Source organism: Belonocnema kinseyi, chromosome 7, assembly GCF_010883055.1.
Source record: "Belonocnema kinseyi isolate 2016_QV_RU_SX_M_011 chromosome 7, B_treatae_v1, whole genome shotgun sequence".
In the NCBI taxonomy this organism is placed as follows: Eukaryota; Metazoa; Arthropoda; class Insecta; order Hymenoptera; family Cynipidae; genus Belonocnema; species Belonocnema kinseyi.
This window is the reverse complement of record NC_046663.1, coordinates 139,536,003-139,549,146: the sequence shown is the minus strand read 5'-3', so window position 1 is coordinate 139,549,146 and position 13,144 is coordinate 139,536,003. Positions and strand designations below refer to the sequence as shown.

The 13,144-nt window shown below is 33.9% G+C and overlaps 1 protein-coding gene across 4 annotated transcripts in view; it reads left to right on the top strand.

The window, feature by feature from the left end:
- LOC117175902 (KICSTOR complex protein ITFG2-like) overlaps positions 1–13,144 on the top strand; it is a 187,177-nt gene that overhangs the window by 90,954 nt on the left and 83,079 nt on the right. For all 4 annotated transcript variants that reach the window (XM_033365730.1, XM_033365733.1, XM_033365731.1 and 1 more), the window contains exons 3-4: positions 2,232–2,536; positions 4,028–4,785. In XM_033365730.1, the coding sequence (XP_033221621.1) occupies positions 2,232–2,536; positions 4,028–4,785 (1,063 nt within the window). The remainder of the gene's footprint in view (positions 1–2,231; positions 2,537–4,027; positions 4,786–13,144) is intronic.

Sequence of the window (13,144 nt, the reverse complement as noted above, 5' to 3'; positions counted from 1 at the left end):
TTTTCTCTTCTTCTGTTGCTGGCTCGTAGAATCCTCATTTCTTTCAGCGCACGAGGTAAAACCATAAATACTGATTTCGGAGATTGTATCTCAGCGCTGGTAAATGTGCAAGGCTGATTGTCAACATTCACAGATGTAAAAGGCTGGTCCTCAGCAGCTCTGGTTGCTAGAATCTCATCAGTATGACATGTGGGGTAAGGCCGGGTACTACCCGGTCTTACTTACCCCTACCGTCGGTACCCGGTTTCCCCCCCCCCCACACGCAATCGATAATTAAGCACGGTGCCCACGTGTTTCTGGTTATCAAAAATTATGAAAAATAGGGCTATATACTCTCTAATAAGTACAAAATTAAGTGTTCAACTTACCTGGCAAGATTCTGCACGACTGCCAGAACCACGATGAATTATTTTTTTTTAAATTGTAACGTCACACTGCAAAAAACCGATATCACTTCCTAAGATCACAAACACATGCAACTAAAAACTGTTCACGAAAATAAGATCGTAGCATCTACATAAAGAAAATATATCCAGCTAGATTCAGGGGGCAGCACGAATCAAGAGATATAGAGGGTATCCGGTTTCACCCGCAACTCGTTTTTACCCTACTCTCCCCTAACTGGGTAATATAAGAGTAAAAAGTAGTAAAATCGGATCGGTAAACCTATAGTATGTAATTTAATCCATATCTGCCACCAGACTTACGTTTTTTTTTTTTTTTTTGTAAAAGTGCATAATTTCAAAAGTAAGCAGTTAAATTTTGGTACAAAAATATTTGAAAAAGTGATCTAATTTTATGTAAACAGCGTCATGTTTTAACTTTCTTTACAAATTGTAATTAAATAAACAATTTATATATATATATATATATTCCAAAAGTATTCGCTGTTAACTTTAAGGAGCTAAACAAAATACATCAATTTTAATCGCGGTTAAGGGATCATGTTAAAAATTTTTTTATTTTATTACCATTATACGTTTCTCCTTAAGGTAAAAACGATTTACGAGTAAATACTAGTAAAATCGCATCGGTAAACCTATAGTATACAAGGTGTGTTCAAAAAGTAAGGTGACTTCAATTTTCGCGGGCTACCTACATTCAAGTTTTAAATTTTTTGTTTTGTTGTGTTGGTACACTCGTCACGATCATATGTCCATAGTATTGACTATATAGCTCGTGTTGTTTTTCTGGCAGAGGCGTATAAGGTTAGAAGGGTTTGGTGTGTTCGGCCATTTTCTTCTTTCGAAAAAAATGGAGCAAAGAGTTTGCATTAAATTTTGTGTGAAAAATGGAATGCAGTGCTCTAAAACTCTTGAAATGTTGACAGTTGCATACGGTGAGTCTACTTTGAGTAAGGAAAATGTGTATAAGTGGTACAAGCTGTTCCAAGAAGGCCGAGAGGATGTCGAAGACGAACCTAACCCTGGACGTCCCAGTACGTCAACAACAGATGAAGACGTTCAAGAAGTGGAAGAAATGGTGTTGAAAAATCGCCGAATTACCATCAGAGAAGTTGCTGAAGATGTTGGCTAATCGGTTGGCTCATGCCATGCTCTCTTTTCGGACGTTTTGGGCATGAGACGTGTGTCAGCGAAATTTGTTTATAGCAATAGTTGTTAATTTTTGGTAATTATTTGTTACAAGGACTCTTCTATAATGTACGCAAGCACTTTCAGTTAATAAAGAAGATCATTTTTTTTTAATTCTTATCAGCCATTTAAATTTGGAAATAAGAAAAATAATTTTCGTCTAATATCCTCCAAATCACAACATATTTCTCCATTCAAAGTTTCTACGACTTGAAATATACCTATCTGCCTGATTTGAGATATATTCGGTTTTATGCTTTATCAATTACTTTTTCCCAAATAGTTTGTGCTAAATATCCCTAGATTCTATCAGCACTTAACTCGGGCAAGTGAATTCAGTCGACTGAGGATTTATTTTTTTTGGTCTTTCAAACATGCTAGCTCAGTAAATCTAGACACGAAATCTAGGAACATTGATTAAAGTTCCAGGGGCATGAACGCTAAATCGATTTAAAAAAATTCCATATATGCCAATAATTTGAATTAAAAATGATTCATGAGTTCTTTGAAATTCTATATTTTTTCCTACCATAGTTTATGGACTTTTAATTCCCAGTCCTTAGTTCTTGAATTTGTATTTTACATACTTTGAATATAAAGACTGAGTTATAGTTATAATACAACCTAAATTTTTAATAGATATACCTAGTGGACATGCTGAATCAATAAATCCAACTATTGTAGGCCAAAAGGAAAACTCCAAGGAAATAATCGAATTGCATGGGAAAATGGAATGTGTACATGTACAGAGAATTCCTACGAATACCAAAGTTGTTCTCGTAACCGATATTGATAAAGATGGGCTGAATGAAATGATAATAGGCCTAACTGATCGGGTAGTTAGATCTTACAGATGGTCGAGTAATGCTGATTTAGGATCTGGCAAACTCGTAGGACTAAATAAATGGGAATGTGCTAACCAAATTGGCACAGTTACAATGCAGGTGTGTATTATTTGTAATGTTATCGAGTTCGCGCATGCAGACTTGAGGCCGTGTGACGAGTGAGTCATGTGACCAGATTCCCACCTTTCCGCTACTTTTTTTATTTCCCAATTTATTTTCACACGAAGCGCCGCATCGAGTTGAAAATTTGGGATGATAAATAAGGAACTTTAAGAAAGGTGAGTCTGGTCCTAAATTTTAATAAATATGGAAAAAAGCAACAACAAAAATTATTTACAACAATAAACTTTGTTCATAATTATACAAATTTAGGACCAGACCCACCATTCTTACTGCTACTTGTTTAGTATCCCAAATTACAACTCGATGTTGCGCTTCAGGTGAATTTAAGTAAAAACTGAGAAAATAAGTTCTTTGCGACTACTTAAAATACTGAATCGTTTACTATTTACAAAATTTTAAAATTAAATGTGGATTAGTACATGAGGTGCAGTTTTGGTTTTTTCAAATTTTAACGGAATCCTCATTTACAACATGTAGCAGTTACGAATAGTTCATTTATAAAAATATTAAAGCAAAAGTTAGGAGCGGGAGAAAGTTTAATAACTGATTTTTTTTAGAACCACGAACATATTTTAGCTAAACAAACGCTTGTTTTTCAACATTACGATTGAAAAATTATAGAACAATTTTCGGCCTTCGCGCTTGCGGGTCAAGCGAGAATGGACGCTTCGAATGAAGTGCATTCTAGGAAAAAGTTATATCCCTAAGCTACACAAAATGTCCTTTGATCCTTTGATTCTTGAGATAAGGTTTTAATTCAAACGCATGTCTCTAGTAAGTTTAATTTTTACGGATTCGTAGTCTATAGGAAAGAGCCGATATATTTGTTTGTTTAATATCTATGACACAAGGAAATTTGGTACAGTTTTATTAAAGAGAAAAATTACTCAAACTTACTCTTTATAAGAAATCTCCACCGAATGTTAAGAAGCAGAAAACTAGCTAAAAAGCCACAAATTTCAAATAACACTAGTTCACAACCATTTCGTACGTTTAGTTCCGCTATATTTTTCTAATGTATTTTGGCCAGCTAAACGTGAAAATCACATTGAAAATTTGTCTATGGACTGATTTTCGAAATATTAGTATTTAAGAAAACAATTTTTTTCGATTATAGAGTTACTTTTTAAACCATGTCTCAAGTTAGAAACAAACAATCTGGAAGAAAAAGGTATCAAGGTAAAGATCATCCAATGTGCAACGAATATTAGCGCCATTTTCACTGACAAATTGGGCTGTTTCGGTGCAACGAATCGCATATAAAAAAGTCATTCTTTTAAACGAAAATAAACATGCAAAATTTTGAAAGCCAATCTATAAATATATTTTTCATTCCGATTTTCAAGTTTAGCAGACCAAACTGCATTGGGAAAATATAGCGTTAAGAAAAGTACAATTTTTTTAAATTTATAGACTAGTGTAATTTGATTTTAAAGTACATTATAATAAAATATTTTCTGATGTTAGCATGCTGGAGATGGTACTCCTACATTATTAGTTGCCCAACCAGGCGGAACATTTATGCGCATCATGTGTAATCCGGATGACTGCCATTTGGAGGATGGATCTTCTGACACAAGTAGTGAAGCTGCAGCAAGTTGTGTGGATTATCAAACCCTTTGCATATCTCGAATGCGCAATGCAAATATTTCTACGGAAATATTAGGAAATCTAGAACCGGGACTAAGCAACTTTATATCTAAAATAGAAAGCAGGATAAACGATAATACATCCAACGAATTACCCGAAGAACAATTATGCTTAGTAAATAGAAAATTAAATTCAAAAAGCTTCAAGTCTGCATCCTTAGAGTTTCTGGGGAAAAATGATATAAAATCAAATAAAAGGAAATGCAGTTCAGATTCAAATCAATGTTTTGAAAAGGAAATATTTGTACTAAAGGGTGATTTACGGAATTTGTGTTGCAAAGAAAAAACTCAAGAAATTGATCAAGTTGATGGAAATCTTGCTGGAGGAAATATTATACTTGGAGAATATGGAACAATAGCAAATAAAAAGTCATTGCTTCCATCGTACGACGATTTTACAAACTTTTCCCATAACAATCACGATAGTGAACATATTCAGAACGTGCGTGATGAGGTCCAAAAACGGGATTACTCTGAGCATAACAAACGCGAGGGAAGTATTTTGAACAATAAACCGTATGCCCTTGCTACACTAGATGGTACAATAATGCTAGTGAAAGACGAGATGATTTTATGGTAAGTAGTCTATAAAATAAAATTCTGTAAATAATTCTCATATAATAAAGCACCATTTTCAACTACATAAAATTCAGCTCAGCTAACTTGACCTCGCCAGATTTAATTTGGCTAGAACTATGAACTGAAACTCTAAATACTATTGTGGTGTCAGAACAGGGTACGTTTTATGGTCGTTTTTTTTAATATATTTAGGGGATGAAAATATTGTTTAATGTCTTCCAAAGTTGAGTTCGCTGATTATTTTTTAATTGTTGTACACAAAATTCAGTCTAATATTTCTTTCTGCAACTAATATTGTTGCACGGTTTATTTTAAAACTATTCGTATGGTGAGTTATAACAGTATATTGATAAATTACTTTAAAAAATGACTAAAGCACCCAGAATAAGAGGTCAGTGTATAACAGGAATTATTTTCTTTTCTTTGTTATTTCTTCCGGAGTACAAAACATGAACATGCACATTTTCCTGTATATTTTGAATATCAAATAAGAATAATTTTTTAACTCAGATATTTGATACTATTCTACACTTATATTAGTGTTATAGTATTACATTTTTGCCGGCACCTAGTATTCAAGTGCTTAGAAGTCTGAAATGTATGAAAATACGCATGCGATGATAATTTTCAAAAGAATGTTTTAAAAATCTTGAACGTTTAGAAAAAGAAATGACAGGAAGTGTCTCTGTTATTTACATAATTTCTTCATGAAGGGTGTTTGTTGAGTAGATAAGCAAAGAGGTTCGCAGTTCGGAATTATGATTTAAGCATAATAACTGAAAGGAATGTACAAATCTCATAAACAGGTAAATAAAAACGTAAAAATATAAGGTTTTTTATTTAACAAATAGATAATGGGGCTTCCGTTTAACAAATAATTAAAGCGGTTCGCAATCTGGATATATATATGTATGTGGGGGGGGGCTTCTCCGTGAAATGTGCCAACCCCATCCCCCTCACATATCAATTTTTGAGATAAGTGGATCCTATAAGGCTTAAAAATTTCGTTGAAACTTATAGTTTTAAAAATAGCCGTCTTTAGAAAAAAAAACTGCTATATAACGCAATCGGTCTTGCATATCACTTGGCCCTGAAAAGGACCAGTTTATCTATTTTCAGTTTCTTATTTCATTATATTTACTTCTCTTCGTACATTGACTATTTTATTCCGTCGTTTTCCGTTGATTACCTTTTCATGTATACATTTTTCCAGCAATCAATGGTAAACCCCTAATGCTTAGAAATTGTAGGTACATTACGGGTATATTGAAATCTTCTGTTTAATTTTCTTCTTATTTCATCGTGGTATATCTTATTAAAGTAAGTCACATTAATCTTTTTAAAAATTTATCCACCCGATTTAAAAAGTGCTTCAGATAATATTATTGAATCATTTGGCATTGCAGTAAGACTTGCTCTGTAAGCTTCTCTTTTAAAATTGTATGGCATCTTGAATCCGAAATTAGTAACTTCGAAAACGCTTGGTTGCATACGCAACTCTTAATTTTATGACGTAAAATTATTATTGCATACCCACCCTACTGATAAATATCTCAGAATATTAACTTCGTTAAGTTTTCGGATTAAAATTTAGAAATAAAATTTTTTTAAATTAACAGCCTAAAACATAATTCGAAATCTACGGGTTTCAATTATTTCAGATATCTAACTTTTTTTCAATGTTTAAAATTGGAATGAATATAACGTATATCGTAAATGGAATGAGATACACCAACACAGACAACATTTTTTAATTAAACTCCAAAATAGTATGTAAGTATGTAAGTTACAATTATAAAACATTTATGATAAGAAAATTCATTAATTAATAAGAAAGTGTTAATAATTTGAAGAAAAATTTAAAAAGCAGTCCGGTTGGTAACGGCCATCTACTGTAAATACTTCTGGCCGCCTGGTACGTGACAAATACAATAGGCCCATTATATGACCGTCGCATACCTCTTAAAAGGATCCAAATCACTTTGATTATGTATTGAGACGAGATAATTAAAATCGAGCCTTCCGATAGCCTGAAACGGACCAGGATATTTCGCCTGAAAATATTCTGAGATTTTCTATCGGTAGGGAAACCCGTATTTTTATGACATGAAATAATTTTTACACTTTTCAGCGGCCTATTGGATTTGCCATCTTCGTAGTTTTTTTTTTATATGAAAAATTCGTAATCAGCGATCTCCAAAAACACTTGAAAAGTGATTTGCGAGAGTAGACGTTTTTTTATAAGCTAGAAGCTTCAAAGTAAATGTGAAGACCTATAGGGTTCATTTTTCGCAAAAATCCAGTAGTGACCTTGAATTTGATCTTGAACTTGACCTTCAAGGTTATTTCAAGGTCAACTTTGTTTTTAAGATAGGGACCCCTATTTTTTACAACGGTAATCGGCAGAGTGGAAAATTTTACGTCCAAAAACCTACTCAGCTCATGGCTCAAGGATGACCTTGAGCTTGACCTTAAAGTTATTTCAAAATCAACTTTTTTTAAAAATTGGAACCCATATTTTTGATCAAGGCAATCGAAAGAGTGGGATGTTTTACATTCAAACATAAACTCAGATCATAGGTAAAGGATGACCTAGAATTTCAGCTGAAGGTTTTTAGGCTTGACCCAGGTATGGGTTGGGGTCGATCCGTACTGCTTCGGCTCAGGTGTTTACGAAAAAGGTCAAGGTCATTTAACGAGGAATACAGTGGTAACCTTCAATTTGTTATTTTACATTCCTCGTTAAAAGTTACTCCAAGAATGACCTCGACCCTTGTAAATAAAAATAAAAGCAACCGACAATGATAATGTGAATCATATAAATAAATATATTGGCTAAACCATACAAAAGGATTAGGATCCTACCTTATCACGGACTGATTTGAATCGCTACGATCAAGAGAGTAATCTTCAAGGAAGCTCGCTTTCCGTTAGTCTGCCTAGTCGCCCTTTCTTTCCTTCGTTACGTCTTCTTTTTCCTCGCTGATCCAATTCATCAACCTGGAATATTTCCTTGTTCTTGGGAATCGGCGAAGTCCTTGGGAATTTGAGACCAGCGGGGTTGGCCAAATGCACCTGTCTGCGAAAGCTGGAGAATGGAGATTCAGGCTTCAAACAGCTGATGTAGTTTTGGACTCCATATCTTCCAAATCAAGAGATAAGAGAAACAGCATCCACAGCTAGAAATAAAATGAAATATACAAAGTATACATACAAGGCCCTGGTTCATAATTACCAGGGACATGTCGTGGTTCTTAGACGATCATAGAGATAAAGAAGATACAAGAATCTAGGAGACAAAGCCAGAAAAAGCGTGCGCTGAAGGCCACAAGGTAGAAGAAGCCTCAACAGGATGGAGGTAACGACAGACTCTAGTCTATGACGCTATGAAAGCTAATGTAAGCTTTGTGATGTTCGGAAAATCAGCAACATCACAAAACTTACGCGATAAAACAAATGAGTCATTAAAAGCTCTCAAAAATCTTAAACGCTTAAGGGGTTTCCTAAAAGGTTTCTAAGAATTGTCAAGTCTGGTTTTTAAATTAGGCTTTCAATTTTTATAAATAAGCAAATACGACAAAAAAGTAGCATTTTTTCTATTTGACGTACCTGGTGCACGTCAAAACCATGAAAATGGTTTTAATCGTCTTAGTTTCATAGATTAACATCAGTTAAAGATATTCCAATATTATATTTGTTTAAAATATCATAGAATTTATCAACTAATCTTGAATGTTGCTGATTTTCCTATGAAGATTCCACTTAAAAAGTCTGACGTCGAAAAAAAAACATTTTCCGCCGACAGATGCCCGAATAATGCATTTGTTCATAAAATTTGACTAAAAAATCATAAGATCAATCAACAAATTATGAATTATTCTAAAATTATCAGAAAATCGTAAAACACATTCTTTTAACAAATAGTTTGTTTATAAATTTTTGGTTTATTTATTACATAATATTGGAATATCCTTAAACAATGATAATCTACGAATCTTGAGCATTTTCAGCAATAACAATACAGATTTTTTAATTGGCATTAGGGTCGCTAGTATTTTTTGTTATCTGATATTAATTTAAAAAATATTTATTTTCATTTAAAAAATGTATATAAAAACATGTTATTTCGGCCACAGATAGGGGCCCACAACCTAAATTAAACGATCAAAAATTACAAATGGGAACACAAAATTAATATTATTTTAGTGAGTTCATTAATGAACCAAAAAAATATTTTTAACTTATTCTTAGTAATTTTCTTCCTGCTCCTTCTCTTCAAATAATTCTATCCTATGTATATAATTCTTCTCAAAACCGCGCCAATATCGGCTTTGCTTGGACATCATTGAGTTAGCACAAGTAACAAACTACACTGACAAAAATGTAAAAAAAAATTTTAACCTCTTAATAATTTTCATTAAAAAAACCAACATACAAAGTGAAACTGGCATATTTTACGAATTTTACGGTAACCTCGGTCGTTTGGCTCTGGTAAGGTAGAGGGGAAGGGAGAATCTTCTTTGCACATCTCTCATACGCCATAGTAGCGCAGTTGTGAGAAGAATCACACAATAGGATAGAATTATTGGAAGAGAAGTAGAAGGAAGAAAATTACTAAAGATAAGTTGAAAATCCTTTTTTAGTTCACTAATAAATTCACTAAAATAATATTAGTTTTGTAGTCAAATTGGTAATTGTTGATCGTTTAATTTAGGGTTTGGTCCCTATTCGTGCCCGAAATAAGATGTTTTAATATGAATTTGAAATTACAGTTTTTTTTTGTGTGTTTGGAAAACTAAAATATCAAATCAAAATCTATATCAATTATATCAAATTTTAACCCATATCCGTGGTTGAAATGGATATAGTAATAAATTTTAATCAATTAAAATATATAAGGTAGGACTGATTCACATTACCTGACTGATGAGTCCAGTGAGTCAGTCCGGGACAAAACATAAAAAATCTCATTTGTATTTTTAATTAAAAATAAATAGATATCTTTTAAATTAAAATCGGAATACAGAAAAATAATTACTATTAACCCTAATGCTAATTAAAAATCTTCTTTAATGTTATAATACTTGGGTCAATTAAAAAACGATATCTTTAAAAAACAGTAAAGATATCATCTATCTATACTAAACAAGGATTTTTTTCAATAAGTGGTCGTTCTGCTCTGGTAAAGAGGAGGGGAGCGGGAGATCTTTTTTGCACATCGCTCACGCAACTATGGATGATGTTTAGTTGTATACATTCGGTGCAACATTGTCGATTTTACGGCTATGACCTCTCTTTAAAAATCGCAGGGTGGGATGGATGCTACTTTAAAATTCGTAAAATATGCCAGTTTGAGTTTGTTTGTATCTAATTTGCATTTTAAATTAAAAATATACAAATATCTTTTATAATAATTTCAGAACACAAAAAAAACTAAATACTATCGACCCTAATGCCAGTGAAAAAAATCGGCTTTACTGTTATAATACTTGGTTCAATTAAGAAAACAATATCTTTCTAAAAAACAGACTCGAAATAACTTTTAGCAATCTTTTCAGCTTTTTTTTCCATTTTGATTTCAAATCGGTTAATATTTGTGAGCTGTACGTTATTTTGAACCAAAAAGTAATTTTTTTCACGGTGTTGCCCGTCCGGTCTGCGAACCTCCCATCGTTCTAGCGATACTGGAATTTGAATGGCAAACAACCAAAATATAGAAAAAATTAATGATCGGCACCTCGCTAACGTAACAAAAATTAAAAGCGTTGTCTAATTTTTGATTTCGGATAACTAGGGTGGACCCAATCCTGCACACCCTTTGACCCTGCACATTAAAATATCTCACATTAAAATATTATTTAGTTTTTTCACAATAAATTCCTAAAAATTGGCTCAAAAATTGGCCTATAAGGTGTAAGTGCCCCTAAGCAAAACATTGAAATGGTTTACATGATTTATAATGATTAACAAATTTGATATTAGTACTCTCAACGAACGGGAGATGCATATTGGTACTAGCGCTGATTATACTACTTACCAGCAAGTTGACTTATTTTTGAGACACGCATACGTATTTTGGAGACTATTAAAGCTTTGAGAGCTGGTTCGAGTTCTCAAAAAAAGAGTAAGGCTTCAAAACGAACGGGAGTTAGTAGCAGCAATGCCACTTTTAGCTCAAAGTGTCTCCTTTGTAAGGAGAATCACTCTTTATTTAAAGGCAACCAATTCAAAGCTCTTCCTCGACAGGCTTTGTGATCAGGTTGGTAGTAGCAAAGTGGGGTAGAGACAGTAAAAGGCAAGATAGGTACCAGAACGCGCCGATATGTAGAGGTAGGGAAGGATAAAAGGTGGGAGCATTTGATTTGGATTCATAGCTAGCGGAGCGAGTAGCATCGAGGAAAAACGGATTTAGAGCAGGAAGTTTTTAGCACACCGAAAGAGGAGATCAAAGGAAGAAAGACAAGGGGAAAGTACAGGAAAATGGTAGAAAAGGAGAGATGAACAGCAAAAAGTGGAAGATAATCATAAAAAGGTAGAGGAGATGCAAGGTAAGATAAAGAAAATAGACAGTAGCATGAACCGGGAGTTTAGAGAGTGCGAGAGTGGGATTACGGAAATGGAAAGGCTGAGAAAAATATAAAAAGAATAGTAAAGAAATAAAGGGAAGAAAGAAAAAGAACCATAGTAATAAAGGTTCTAAGATTAGAGGGGAAGGAGCTAAAGGAAGGAACGGAACAAGGTCTAAAAAGGATTGATGCTGAGGTAAAGATAGAGGAAATGTGAAGATTAGGAAGGGAAGAGCGAAGAGGGGAGAAAATGGTACTGGTAAAACTAAAGAAATGGGAAGATAAGAGGGAAGTGATGGCAACTGAGAAGATAATAGATTTAAATTGACGTTTCGTGAACATTGCAGTTCACTTCTTCGGGGCTGACCTGAATCTGAGGTATCAGATTATGTTGTTCTCATGTATACTCTCTACTATGCCTGTGATTAGCCAGAGCGCCCCACTGTGGGGACTGGTCGAACCTTATGGGCCAATCAAGTCTTTTTTTTAATCCGGGAGGACGGAAAGCCAAATCGTTTTGATATTATGTCCATTGCCCTATTCATGTTATCAGGGTGACTTTACTCTCATGTTCCTTTATACGTTGGCTTACCGCTCTACCGGCTTCTCCAATATAGACTTTGCCACAAGAACAAGGAATTTTATTTACTCCTAGATCACTGACCGATTGTTTTTTAGATGGGTGGCGGGTGTGTTTTCACGATGACTGTTTCTTTGTTAAATAAGATGCTAGTGCTGATTGTGTGAAGAGTTTTAGCCTAACTTTACTTTCATGTTTTTTTATACGTTGACTCACCGCTCTTCGGTTTCTCCAATATAGACTTTTCCATAACAACGGATTTTATATACTCCTCGAGCACTGAGGGGTGCCTTTTTGTCTTTGGGGTTATTTAGTAGTTGTCCTATTTCCGTAGGTAGTTTAAATATGGTTTGGATGTTGTGTTTGTTGAGAATTCTTCCTATATGTTCTGTGAAACCTTGGAAGTAGTGGGTAGAGGTACGTTCCGCTAGCACCTCCAGTACAGAAATTTTGAAAAAATCAACAGCGGCAGAATTTTGGGTTTTTTGGGGCTCCTCAAAAATGCAAAAATTAAATTTAAAAAAACAACCCCTTTCTTATAAAACCTACCCTTAAAGTTAAATATGCACCTAAACTAAATGTAAGCATATCAGAATTTTGGGCTTTTTTTGGGCGTTTCTTGGGGAGCAATGACGATTTTTCGGCTCTCTTATTTTTCTCAAAAATCCGGACTTTTAGGTGGAGGTGCTGACCGCTAGTACCACCAGTACAGAAAATTAGAAAAATTGAAAAAATCAACAGCACCAGATTTTTGTGCTTTTTTGAGCTCTTCAAAAATGCAAAAATTAAAAAAACAACCCCTTTCTTCTGAAAAGTACCCTTAACATTAAATATGTACATAAGCTAAATGTAAACATATCAGAATTGTGGGCTTTTTTGGGTTCTTCTTGGGCACCAATACCGAATTTTGGGCGCTCTTATTTTTCTCCAAATAACGGACTCTATGATTGGAGGTGCTGTCCACCAACCCTTCCACTAGAGCAAATTAAAAAAATCAACAGCGCCAAAGTTTTTGCCCTTTTTGGGCTATCAAAATGTGCAAAAAATTATTTTTCAAGAGCAACCCCTGCCTCCCCAAAATTACCAAAAAATAACTTACACACCCAGTCAAAATTTAAGAATATCCGAATTTCATGCTATTTTTGGCCTTCCTAAAACAATAACAAATTATTTCAAACAATCATCCTGAACCCCTAAAAAATATGAAAAA